The sequence below is a fragment of the Saccostrea cucullata genome, unplaced genomic scaffold (genome assembly GCF_032062105.1).
Source record: "Saccostrea cucullata isolate Sc308-1 unplaced genomic scaffold, CSIRO_AGI_Scuc_v1 ctg10195, whole genome shotgun sequence".
Taxonomy (NCBI): domain Eukaryota; kingdom Metazoa; phylum Mollusca; class Bivalvia; order Ostreida; family Ostreidae; genus Saccostrea; species Saccostrea cuccullata.
The window spans coordinates 27290-41225 of record NW_026934792.1 but is presented as its reverse complement, the minus strand read 5'-3'; the positions used below and the strand labels follow the sequence as shown (position 1 = coordinate 41225).

General features: G+C 34.8%; 1 protein-coding gene and 1 long non-coding RNA gene across 2 annotated transcripts; one reads left to right on the top strand and one right to left on the bottom strand.

Moving 5' to 3' along the window:
- The first annotated feature begins 267 nt into the window (after positions 1 to 267).
- LOC134241388 (uncharacterized) lies at positions 268 to 5435 on the top strand. The gene is made up of 8 exons (XM_062723449.1): positions 268 to 349; positions 450 to 542; positions 1742 to 1987; positions 2073 to 2469; positions 2569 to 2748; positions 3903 to 4192; positions 4324 to 4964; positions 5053 to 5435. The coding sequence occupies exons 1-8, from the start codon at positions 288 to 290 to the stop codon at positions 5391 to 5393; spliced, it is 2250 nt and encodes a 749-aa protein (XP_062579433.1). The 5' UTR covers positions 268 to 287; the 3' UTR covers positions 5394 to 5435.
- A 3807-nt stretch (positions 5436 to 9242) lies between these two features.
- On the bottom strand, positions 9243 to 11123 carry LOC134241387 (uncharacterized). Its single transcript, XR_009986649.1, has 2 exons — positions 11041 to 11123; positions 9243 to 10073 (listed from the first exon to the last, which is right to left on the bottom strand). It is a non-coding gene; the product is annotated as an uncharacterized LOC134241387 (long non-coding RNA).
- Positions 11124 to 13936: the final 2813 nt, after the last annotated feature.

Here is a 13936-nt window from a genome sequence, read left to right as displayed (position 1 = left end):
ACATACTTTATCATGCTTGTATTGGTTTTTTTTTATATTAGAAAACAATAGAAAGTAAATTAGACAATGCAAAGAGTGACTCATAATTGGTAAAGTTTTGTCTGGCATTGTTTTTGTAATTTAAAAAGACAAAGAATGAACGGACACTAAACATGGATTAAATGCGCAGCCCATTAAAAATGACTGTTTATTTCGTCAAATGCTACAAGACACTGCAAAAAAACCTATGAGATTATTTCATGCACTATTTTTTTCACAAGTAAATCATGCTAGTTGTTTGAAGCAAAATGGCAGGAAGAATAATTAAAAACGTCCCCAAAACAAATGGATATCTCGAGAGATTAGATAGGTAAGTTTAAAAACAAAAGAATTAAAATTATGTTGAATAGTTCCTCTAGAAGTTGCGTCTGTGAATTTTTCGTTACTTCATGTCATTTTATTTATTGCAGTACAGAAGGCTCTAAACTAGAGATAAATGAAAACTTCAGACAGGATCTAGAGGGGGACCCGGGAGGAGAAACAGAGGGGGAGACCGCCGACCCGTATGTGTATTAGTATATATGGCACGCAAAATCCACAAATGAGCTAAACATAGTTTCGCAGTTGATAAACTAGGTTTATCGACTGTAAACTTTAGTTTACAAACCGTGAACCGTAGTTAACAATTCATTAACTATAGTTTTCATCTGTAAAACTATATTTAACGGTCGTTAACTATAGTTTACGAATGCTTATCTAAGTTTATCTGTCTGTAATAAAACTTTTACAATAAATTGTGTTGATTAACATAGATTCACGTCTGTAAACTATAATTTACAATCGTGAACTATCGTTAAGACTCCTTAATCATAATTCCACAAATCGTGAAATTATATTGATCAGATCGTTAACTATACTTAAGAGTCGTAAACCATAGTTTACAAATCGTGAAACTGTATTTATCAGATAATCTATGTTTTGCAATCGCAAATGATTGTTTTCAGTGTTAAGTATAGTTTACGGTTCTAATACATAGATTATCGCGTTAACTATGGTTTAACAGATGTAAAATATAGATTAATATAGATTAAAATATAGATTAATTGTTAACTATAGTTTACAGTCCGTAAACTATAGTTTACATCCGATAATCTAGGTTTATCGACTGTTAAACTATGTTTAGCTCATTTTTGTTAATTGGCGTGCCATAAGTATATCTACAGTTATACAGCCCTCCATTTTCTGGTACATTGACATTGTATAATTATTTTCTGTGAAAAACTTTCCAAAGAATTCTGTACATAGCCTTCCAGCAGGTACAAAAATATTTAACGTTTTTAAAACATTTCCAAATTGTTTTGAAAACATTTTTTAAAATAAAGTTTAAATAATGCGATTTTGTTTGTTTTTAAAACATCTTAGTAATGTATTTCAGCAACTGTATTGAAAATTTTTTTTAAAGGGCACGAAATTTTTTTTATGTTATAATGACGTACATGTATTTCTTTAAGATTAGTTTTTTTAACTTAAAAAAATCTGACTACATGTATAACTTTTTGAAATGGGATTTAAAATGTTATAGTTAGAAGAAACAATGTTTTGAATTATTCTAAAACGTTCTGAAGAGCATGTTTTGAACAGAAGATAATATGAAGATATTAAAATCAGCAGAATTCTAAAATGTTGATGTAAAAGAAACAGGATTGATGATCAAGTCCCTTGTTTTATTTATTCTCCGTAATTAACTATATTGATCTTTAAGGATACCGGAGGACGAGGATGTGCACGCCAAGTTTCAGGACTGGGACTCAGTTCTGGAGGAGATGGAGGTACACGGAGAGGAGGGTGGCCTACCTGACAATGATGGTCCAGGAATAACCAAAAACGATGAAATACTCAGTGTCAGAGAAATGGAGGATAATTCCAAGAAAGAACCAGAAGACGATATGACACCGAAGACCAATAAAGCAGAAGAAAAAGATCAGCGTATAAGTACACCCGTTGTTGTGTGAGTAACATTATCTAGCGACCATTGATTAATTATGAGAATGATACTTAACTGTGTTAAACATTTAAGAATATCTTTTATACAGAGACATTTTTGTTACGAAGCACCTTTGTGACGACATCACTTTAACTCTTCCATCCAGTCTTGCTGGTAAGCTCCAGCCATTTCAGGCCGTTCCCTGGACTACAGCACAAAGATCTGCCATGTTACATCAAATAGATCTGGATTTCGTAGATAGGTTTGAGTCTGACATCTACTCTCTAGTGCCCACTGATGTGTTGATGAAGCTTCAGGATGTGGACATGGAGAGCGAAGACATGATCTGGAAGGATTATGACGTCTTCAATGTTCCTCAATCCTATTTGGATGATATCACGTTTAAAGTTTCTTTGAATAATTACAATCGAGAGTCCTCTTACAATCTCTGCGCCAAGATAAAGACAAAGAAAAAGTGGATTTCAATCGATGTAAAATATGATGAGGTAATATAGTCAATACAAATCTTTAACTATATCTCATATATTAGTATGTTTTCTATTTCACTAGGGTTTCCACTTTTGACTCTCTCTTCTATACCACAGGCTGGGTATGTCGCTTTCAGTTGCTGCAGTGTATACTCTGTTTGTATCATTGCTTCACCTAAGATTGAGAGATGCACCCTAACTCCTGAGGGCTACAGGTTTGTTCCAGAAGATGATGCCAGCCTCTACATTGACTTTCCAGCAGGAACAGTAAATAAAAACGAAGACATAAAAGTACAGGCAAGTCCATTTGTCGATCTTAAATATCAAAAATTAACTAGAACTGTCCAAACGGGACAAAATACCCCCCGCTGGGTTTTTCAGAAGTGCTAAATCATGAATATTTTATGGATCTAAGAGAAGAGAGAAATGCTACAACATTTTTAGTGCAAATGTAATTGCTCATTATATTTTTTTTATAAATGAAACGAAGGCGCAGCCTAATAAAAAAAAATAGACTAAATATACGGACCAGACACGAATTATGAACTTTTTCTGTCAGTGACTTGAACTTGCATAAATGACCTTGTTTCAAAGTCATGACACAACCTCAGGTCATAAGCAATGTTTGTGTGAAGTAGTAGATTCAAGTTTTTTCCATAATAAAGAAAGATATGGACCAGACACAAACTATAAAATTTTTCTTCCATTGACCTTGAACTTCCCCAAATGACCTTGACCCAAGATCATGACACATCCTTAGGTCATGAGCAATCTTTGTGTGAAATGAGAACCTACCAAGTTTATCCATAAGAAAAAAATGGACCAGATACGAATTATGAAATTTTTCTTCCAGTGACTTTGAATTTCCCCAAATGACCTTGACCCAAGGTCATGACACATCCTTAGGTAAGGAGAAACGTGTGAAATGAGAACCTACCAAGTTTATCCATAAGAAAGATATGGACTGGACACAAATTATGAATTTTTTCTTCCAGTGACCTTGAACTTCCCCAAATGACCTAGGTTCAAGGTATTGATACACCGTTAGGCATTAGGTTATAAGCAATCTTTGTGTGAAATTAGAACCTACCAAGTTTATCCATAAGATATGGACTGGACATGAATTGTGAAATTTTTCTTCCAGTGACCTTGAACTTCCCCAAATGACCTTGGGTCAAGGTCATGACACACACTATAGGTCATGTGCAATCTTTGTGTGAAATAGTAGAACCTAATGTTCCTCCATAAGAAAGATATGGACCGGACACGTTTGCACAGACAGACGGACAGACGGACAAGGTGATTCCTATATACTAGTACCCACCCCGAAGTTTGAAGGGGGTGGGGGTATAATTAGGATAAATGACTAGATTCATTGCAAAGAATCTGTTTTTATAAAACTTTTATTGAGTGGTGACGTCCTTCTTTCAACAATCTTTTCTTTTTTACAGTTGATACCTGTAGCAAAAAGAGATATGAAAAGGCGTTTAGATGCACACCCAGAAATTTACGATATTTTAGCAATGTCCAAATGTATACTTGTTGACCACACCGTGGACAGATTTCAGAAGCAGATGGAAGTTCAGTTTACCATGGATAATGTCACATCTGTTGATCCTGAGGACCCTGACTTCGAGCTTGCTTTCTTCTACTGGGAAAATGGCATTGCCAAGAGAGCAACTGGAAAAAATATTAAGAGGAAGAATGGAACTTTTTTAGTAGACGTTGACCATTTCAGCGGGTATTCTTCCTAGTTATAAAATATATGATCATAATGATGAAACACATTTTACAGAAAATTTAAATTGCAAAATTTAATTAACATTCTTAATCGAAAAATTACTTACCTTTTGCTTTTTGCTGTCTTTAAAGTGTATCCTGTGCACTCGTCAGAAGGAATGCCAAAATGTCCCCGTTGGAACCTTACCTTGTCTACGGAATGATCCATACATGTACCTTGCTCATCTTTATCAAAAGACGGAAAGAAGATATGTTATCTTTATGGTGCGAATGTGCCAAACGTGAAATGGCGAGAACTGTTGCGGAGAAAAGAATCAAAGACCACGATTTAGAAGAAATTGACTGTAGTCATTCAAAAGATATATTTGTGAGAGAAGGTCAAAGGATTCGAATTGATGTCAATGGATCAGTCCAGTTCGTTCGTGAAATTCCCAAGTCATTTTATTTATTGACTTTCATTCCTGTAGCAGAAGACAACCATATCTATTTTCCTCTCCAAAAGAATGTCCGAATGGGTTCTGTTCCTTACGCTGTTATCAACTTCTCCGCAGACAACCAAAAGAAGCAGCTTCTTCACAGCGTTCACTTCGATCCTTGGGTGAAAAGTGCATCAGCCCTGAAGAAGTATTACACTGACATTGCCATTTATAATCGACCAAACACATCAAGGACAGCCCACACTGATCCTGGACCATCCAAAACGCCCAGAAGTCCAAGGAAAGTTCGATTACAGGTCAACAATGGGTTAAACACGGCTGCGCAGTGCGTACGAGGTACATTATTTATCCAATTAAAATATGTTTCATATCTTTAAACGAATCAGAGATGTTACTGAGGATTTTGATATTTTTTTTCCAACAGATTGGTTTGACAATGAAAAGAACTTGCTTGTGATCGCCAATCAGATTCCTGTGAACAAGTTGGTGCCATTTGGAATCCATCTCTGTATTAGATCGGAGGATATCAACAGATTAAAGAAAGAGTACAAGGAAAATGACGAGGAACTACAGTTTTTCTTTATTAAGTTTTGGGCGAGGCGAGTGAAATCTTACCTGAAACCAGAGGCGAGGCTAGAACAGCTTACAAAGGCCATGAGTAGTATTGGTCTGCAGAAACAGGCTGAGATCGTCAAGAAGGTTTACAAAAATAAAGAAGATTTGGATTGTGATCATTTTAATGACCACAAAGGAAGCGACAAGTAATACAGGTTTAATATATAACATGTACACTGATTTTTATCATATTTATTTTTCTTACTCCATGAAGATTTACTTATGTTTGTTTATGTATACATGTATATATAATTTTTCTCTTTTGCTTGTTCACTTGGTTTTTCAATCTAATTAGTTTGCCTCGAAATACTACGTACTCCTGAAATTACACTGTAGATTCATTTAACTGCATAAGTATATAGAGAACATTTAGAGAAAGGATAGAGTTACTTTTTAAAAAAAATTACTGAAATTGGTTATTTCGTTACGCCACGTTATAGTACGCTGCACCTTAAAACCTGTTTACCATTTCTGAGTGAAACTGTCCAAGGAAGGCGTTATATCCCGTCATGTTCATTTATTGATATGACAATATGAAGCAATAAACTGAATCTAATGTCCCAGTAAATAATTTAGTAAGCTTAGATTTATGGAATTTTACTTTTTAAGGTCATAGGCAACGTAGTTTGAACTTTTTTGGGTTCTCCCCTGGAGTTGAAGAGTTCCACTAAATGAAGGACCTGTGTGCAGTATTTTTAATGTCTATAAATGGATTTGTACACCTCTTCTAAAACAATTTTCGAAGAAAAAAATTTGAAATTTATGTTTTATAATTTTTGTACATTTTTATTTGAATAATGCAAAAATTTTCAAAATTCGATATCTTTTCAAAACCTCTGGTAAGGCATGCTGAATTTTTGTCTATGAGCATATAATTATATTATAAGTTTAAATTTGGAATATCTTGGAAATCTATCAGTAGGTAAGGTACGTTGCGTATGTCCTTAAAAACTACAATGAACAGTGACTGCGTTTTGAACATTTTGCAATGTATGGCATATGGTGCATGTATATAATACTACTTCAAAATTTTTAAATACATTGATTAAATTTATAAATAAGTAAATAACATGTTATATAGATGTATGTCTCATGTTTTATTATTGTTTGCAGGTTTATTCAAGCGTAATGTCATCTTCATTAGAAAATCTTTACTGACGACAAGAGGTCTACCAATTTTTGCATACTTTTTCCTTTTTTAAAAAAAATTGACTGTTGCATTAAAATCATCCTGAAGAAGCCAGAGTGAGTGACAGTCTTCCACAACCTTCTTCTTAATTTACCGCTCTTCTTTTGACTTTCCTTCACTAAGGCATTCATGTGACGTATTATTCTATAATTATTATATCCCCGCTTGAAAAGCGGGAGGGTATACAGTAATCGGTATGTCCGTCCGTCTGTCTGTACGTCCGTCCGTCCGTGTGTCTGTTACGCTTTGGGGTACCCATCTCTTATCCGCAACTTCTCTTATACCGCCGAGTGAAATTTAAGGAAACTTTCACAGAATCTTTATTACATATTGCCATTGTGCACCTCCTATTTTACTTTTTGATCCAACACATATTTTGGGTTTCACAACCACAGCAAAACACGGACTTTGCCATTATAACCATATGGGAGGCGGGGGTATCATGCATTTATTGAGCTCATTGCTCACAATACTTCGAGTTTCTATTAAATATACTACGAGTAATTCAATATATAGTAAAGTTTCTAACGTCAAGGAGTGGGCCATAGTAACAGGTATCAAAAGTCTATGGTTTAAGTCAATCATTTACTCTGTATCTGATGCAACACCGCCCGGGTGATTTCACAGTGTAATGAATATCGTAACAGTAGAAATAACATTATGTGTAAGATGGCAACTAGGATTGTAAAAGAATAGGGAAAAAACTGCAGTTCATGGAAGGCTTAAAGGGACATAAACACAGTTCCAACTGAATTTTTCAAACCAATTTTAATGTTTACAATTCCAGACTAATAAGCATCATCTAATGATCAGTAAAAGTTTGAATATCATTTATTGATTAACAAACGAGATACAGAACTTAAAGTTCTTCATAATGTAAATAAGGCTCGTGTCTTGTTTTTGTTGACATATAAAGAATATCATATTTATAACAAAATGAAATTCACCAAATCAATAGAAGCAGTCTAATCGTATTTAGAATTGATTTCTTTATTGAAATCTGCTTTGAACAAACATGTTTTAGTATATTAACCTATGTAAACAAAAACAAGACACGGACCCTGTTTACGTAACAAAGGTTTTGGAGCTTTAAATCTTTCTTGTGTATCTCGACAACTGAATCACAAATTTTTGATGATCATTAGAAAGACCTTAGTTAAATATTTCTAAAAATTGAAAAATAAATTTGAACATTTTTAGCTGAAACTGTGTCCATGTCCCCTCAATAGACGTACGTTAAGATGATCTGAAATGAGTATCGACATGTAAAATCATCTAGAAGACGAGTAACATTTTTATGGTGACGTGTTAGGAATATCCTTACGATGCACTTCTTTTTAGAAAACAATTTGAAAATAATCAAAATAAACAATCATATTTTAAGGCATTATATTCAAAACAGACAAAGGTTTTTATGTGTATGACATTTTGTCGATGATATTAAAGAATTAACGGTTTTTACGACTTTACGTTTGAACCAACCCTTGCACATTGTTGCGTCTTTCAAAGGTCTGAAAACATTTTTGATTTAAAATAATTTTCACTGTTAAAATGATTAAAATATAAGAAGAAAGAAATAAAAACCACATTAATAATTTTATGAAAAGTATTTTATTGACAATGTACGAGGGTTGTCCCGTAAAATCGTGGACAAGTTGTCTAGTGTAAAAAATAAACATCACTGCGTTCTGAAATTTTCACTATTATTTAGAACATATTTTAGTAATATACACAGCAAATTTCAGATAAATATATGCATAAATAAACAAATTATGTGATTTTATGCCATGTATTGTATCACCTTACGGCGCATGGAGTATAACGTCAAAGTGTCTAAAACAGTGTCTTTGCTGAAAATGAAGTTGGATGAGTCCGACTTAAATTTAGGAGTTTCATTGATACACATTCTTTAGTCTCCATAAACAGTCGAAGAACCATTTGGCACCCTCATGCGATCTTCTGAAGATTTATCAGTAAGTTACGGACAATATTCTCACCATCATTCAACTAATAGAAAATCTCATATCGGCGGTCTACTGTGACAGCGTCTTTTAGGAGTTTGTCCGTATGTTTTGTACTCCCCAGGGACTCGATCAAATAAGACTTCGCTAAGAAAACTCCTATTTCATTTGTATACTTAAGATATGGTGATAATTTTATAATCTTTTTTCTTCTATGGTCATTTCAAGTCTCTAAAGGTGTCATTACAACATCGAATTAAAACGGAACTGCTCTCCGGTGCGCCGTAAAGTCATAAAACGTGGCCATTTCTTGTGCGTTGTGTTTTTTTTTTTTACTTTCCAATTTCGAATGCTCAAAAAACTGCCAAAAATTAACCAAATGCCTTAAAATTTCTACAAAGACTAGAAAATTGATTGTGGAATTGAAATATGGTACTTTTAATTCAAATCTTATGTATTTAAATCTTTCATTTTGAAATTCAAACTAGTGTATTCTTTAATAAAATCTTGAATGGTTTTTTGACCGTGCGCCGTAAGACAATACCCCGGGCACATTCAAGCATAGTCTTTATTTTTTGCCTATATTTTATCAAAAAAAAATTATTACGCACATAAATATGTTAAATAAACATTTACGTAAATTTTCAGATTAGTGCACCCATTACTTTTCGAGAAAAACGCTTTGTCCACGATTTTACGGGACAACCCTCGTATATCCATGAATGAACAGCTGTTATATTCTAGCACCATTTCCCGATTTATCAAGGATATTTGTAAGCACCTGAATTCAGTTGTTCATGTTCTTGTCTATACTAAATAGGATTGAATATTTCTAACACAGTGTCCCTGTCGTCATACAGATCCCAAATTCATGATCACAGTTTTCTTAGAAAAATCAACTCTGTGTCCAAACGACTGGCTTCTGCGGGGCCTAGAACTCTTTAGTTTGTTCTGTGAACCAAGTCTCGAATATACTTCTTTGAGTCGATGCATACTTGATGTATCCGACAAAGCTCGTCTTATCTTAACGGAAAAAATATTTTCTTTTTCTTTAAAAATTGGACAATTTCGTTCCTTTGAGCCACTAAAAAATTGACAAAGCTTTTTAAATCTCGGTGTACTTTTTACAGCTGATAACACATGCACTGGCGCTTGTTCTATCGCTTTGTCAAGAGATGCAAGAATCTGATTCATCTCTTCTTCGGTCGATTCTTTCTCTGCTGTTCTTTTGAGTGATCTTTCTATCTTTTGAACATCTTCCTCCAATAAGGTTTTAGAGAAGTCCACATACATGCATACTGTAGCAGACAGTATATATGGAGTGTCTGGTATGTTAATACTAAGGACTGGTATTAATGGAATTTTTCTCTCAATTGTTTGTTTAAAAGTAAGGTTTAATCTTTCAACTAAGCCTGCTTTACTAAGAAATTCTTGGGATATGACGACCATTACATTTCTTGAATGAAGAGTTTATTGATCTTTCTAAGGAACAGTACACATTTTCTCCAACAATTGCGTAATCCTCTTCTTTCACGCAATGAATGTTTTTATTCTTTAACTCTGTTACAAGTTCGCAGACCCAGTTAGAAACCTCTTCCTCTTCTCCATGGGTCAGAATGAAAAGGTGTATTTCTTCCTTGAGAAATCTGGTCATGGTTCTCTTTAATATCTTCTAATTACCTGCAATAAAAACTTAACACTATATGACAGTGATACACGGTTTTAGAATGCATTTTCCAAGAAACAAAACAAAAAAAAAACCCTCTCTTTTATCTTTTGATGAAATATATTGAGATAACAAACAGTATTGATGTTAAAAAGTCCATACAAATACGAAATAGGAGTTGAGCAAAGACAGACCTCCAAAACATCGGAGGTGGGATCAGGTGCCATAGAGGAGTGAGCATCCCCTGCCCGACCGGTCACACCTACCATGTGATTCTTATCATGATTGGGAAATAACGGAAAAATCTGTCGTCAATTCAGTTTGTGACTTAACAATTAATATGAAAAACATCAGTCAGTATTTGCTGACAAGGTCATTGCATCGACCATCGAACTTAAGAAATGATAAGATGTATATGATTAATAAAGCATTTACTAGTAATTTGTCAAAAAGCGGATTTAAAAAAGACGTTTTTGGAAAAAAAGTCTTTTTTTTATCCTTGTCATCCCTATTGAAAAAAGATATAAATCTTAATACACTTCCACTGGACATTATCTATATTAAATATTCAATACCAGAATTTGTCTACATCTTAAAGTGAAAGTAGATCAGGAAATGATTGTTTTTTTTTCTCTCGCACTAGTGTTTGTGAAGATCGTTATCAATTGTAATAATCAACACTCATGTGCACAGTTCATTTATCTATTAGTAGTTATTTTCTGGGGGGCAACCAAAATGCAATTCATAGCCATACTGCAAGGGAAATAAAGATTTGGCATATTTTAATAGACGCGGTAAATAAATATAAATACAGAATACCTTAATTTTATTCTCAGTAGTAGCATTGTAAATTAATTGCTTTCGCTCAAAACATCGAAACGTTGTTAAAAGGAAAGTAAACAGTTACGGAGTTTTTACTCATGAAATTGAAGGTTTTTTTTTTCCAATTATTTAAATGTAAAGTTAGGTATCCACAATTACCTGTCTGGAACATGTTGTTAGACATGTAACATGCGTTATTGTGTCCATGTTTCATTTTTTGCTGCTCTCCATCCGTTACGGCGCCATTATAAAATCTTAACATAAAAGGATAAAACGTACGCTCAACTAGGACCTCAGGTCCCCCGCAAATAGTTCGTCATTTTGCGTAGTAATAAAACATTTTAGGAACTCTTCAGACATTAAAGGCACAAAAGTAAATTCATCGATATCAATACGGAGACCTCAGGTCACCTAATATATTCATTGAATTTTATATGATAGACAGTTTTCTTTGTCTTACTCAAAAATAATCATATTCATAACTTTTTACAGATCTTCTTTCTAATAAATATATATTTGCAGCAAAGTGAAAGTAATTAGGGGGACCAGAGGTCACCTTATCTTATACATCAGTAGGAAGACCAGTAGTCACCTTATATTGTATATCATTAGAGGGATCATAGGTCACCTTACATTTTAAATCAATAGGGGGCAAAGGTAACCTTTTATTGCACATCATAAGGGGTAGCTGAGGATACCTTATATTGTGAATCATTTTGGGGACCAGAGGTCACATTATACTGAACATCAATAAGGAGACCAGAGGTCCCTTTATATTGTACATTAGTAGGGAGACCAGAGGACACCTTATATAGTACATCAGTAGGGGGACCAGAGGTCACCTTATATTGCACTTCAGTAGGGGACATCAGTAGGGGGACCAAAGGTCACCTTATCTTGTACATCAATAAGGAGACCAGAGGTCCCCTTATATTGTTCATCAGTAGGGGGACCAGAGGGCACCTTATATTGTACATCAGTAGGGGGACCAGAGGTCACCTTATATTGTACTTCAGTAGGGGGACCAGAGGTCACCTTATATTGTACATCAGTAGGAGAACCTGAGGTACCCTTATATTGTACATCAATAAGGAGACCAGAGGTCCCCTTATATTGTTCATCAGTAGGGGACCAGAGGACACCTTATATTGTACATCAGTAGGGGGACCAGAGGTCACCTTATATTGTACATCAGTAGGGGGACCAGAGGTCATCTTATCTTATACATCAGTAGGGAGACCAGTAGTCACCTTATATTGTACATCATTAGAGGGATCATAGGTCACCTTGCATTTTAATTTAATAGGGGGCAAAGGTAACCTTTTATTGCACATCATAAGGGGTAGCTGAGGATACCTTATATTGTGAATCATTTGGGGGAACAGAGGTCACATTATATTGAACATCAATAAGGAGACAAGAGGTCCCTCTATATTGTACATCAGTAGGGAGACCAGAGGTCACCTTATATAGTACATCAGTAGCGGGACCAGAGGTCACCTTATATTGTACTTCAGTAGGGGACATCAGTAGGGGGACCAGAGGTCACCTTATATTGTACATCAATAAGGAGACCAGAGGTCCCCTTATATTGTTCATCAGTAGGGGGACCATATTATACATCAATAGAGGACACCTTATATTGTACATCAGTAGGGGGACCAGAGGTCACCTTATATTGTACATCAGTAGGGGGACCAGAGATAACCTTATATTGTACATCAGTAGGGGAACCAGAGGTAACCTTATATTGTACATCAATAAGGAGACCAGAGGTCCCCTTATATTGTTCATCAGTAGGGGGACCAGAGGTCACCTTATATTGTACTTCAGTAGGGGGACCAGAGGTTACCTTATATTGTACTTCAGTAGGGGGACCAGAGGTCACCTTATATTGTACATCAGTAGGGGTAGCAGTAGTCACCTTATATTGTACATCATTAGGGGGACCAGAGGTCACCTTATATTGTACATCAGTACGGGACATCAGTAGGGGGACCAGAGGTCACTTTATATTGTACATCAGTAGGGGGACCAAAGGTTATCTTATATTGTACATCAGTAGGGGGACCAGAGGAACCTTATATTGTACATCAGTTGGGGGACCAGTGGTCACCTTATATTGTACATCAATAAGACAACCAGAGGTCACATTATATTGTAAATCAGAAGTGGACCAGATGACACCTTATATTGTACATCAGTAGGGGGACCAGAGGTCACCTTATATTGTACATCAGTAGGGGGACTAGATGTCACCTTATACGAGGACTGTTATATAAATAATGTCCTCGGTGCTCGAAAAGAAACAAAAGACCGTTTTCAAAAATTTAGTTATAAACATTTAACCTAATATTATCTTTTAATTTAAACACATGTCCGTAACATTTGTTATCCAACTTCTGATTCTTTTAGAAATCAGTTTTGGGTATGACCCTTTGTATACTGGATTATGGCAGATCCTTTGATTTCCTGGACTTGTTTCTTCCTTTTGAAAGGCGTTGTTTTTTTTTCAAGTTTGGAAACTTGGAAACAAGCCAAAAGGCGAAAAGATCTGGCGAATATTGTTAATGTGAAAGAACATTAACTTTCTGTTTATCCCCAAGACTCCTTTACTCTTCTGGGCGTGCGGGTTTGGACGCTGTCATGAAAAAAATCTAATGTAGTGGATTCCTGATTCTCATTAACTTTTTGAAATTTGGCAAAAAAAAAATGCTTTCTAGATTCTTCCAGAAATTAAACTGCCTGCCTCCCCAAATATGAATTTGAACAACAAGACCACTAATATTTAAGAAAATTGCATATAAATCAGTCATTTTGCTGTTGTAATTCTTTGTTTTCTTCAGACCTTTGCTTTTTTTGTCAAGTACATCTTATTGTAAATTTTGTCTTGAGGGTTTTAAGCAATAGATTCAACTTTCATTATCTGTTTGAAATTCAAACAAATAACTACAATTACTGATATTTTTAATGATTGTTTAGATATTCTTACACGCAGTCGTTTTCACTCATTTTTTAAAACATAGGGTGACTTTTGAGTACTAAGCTTCTTTTT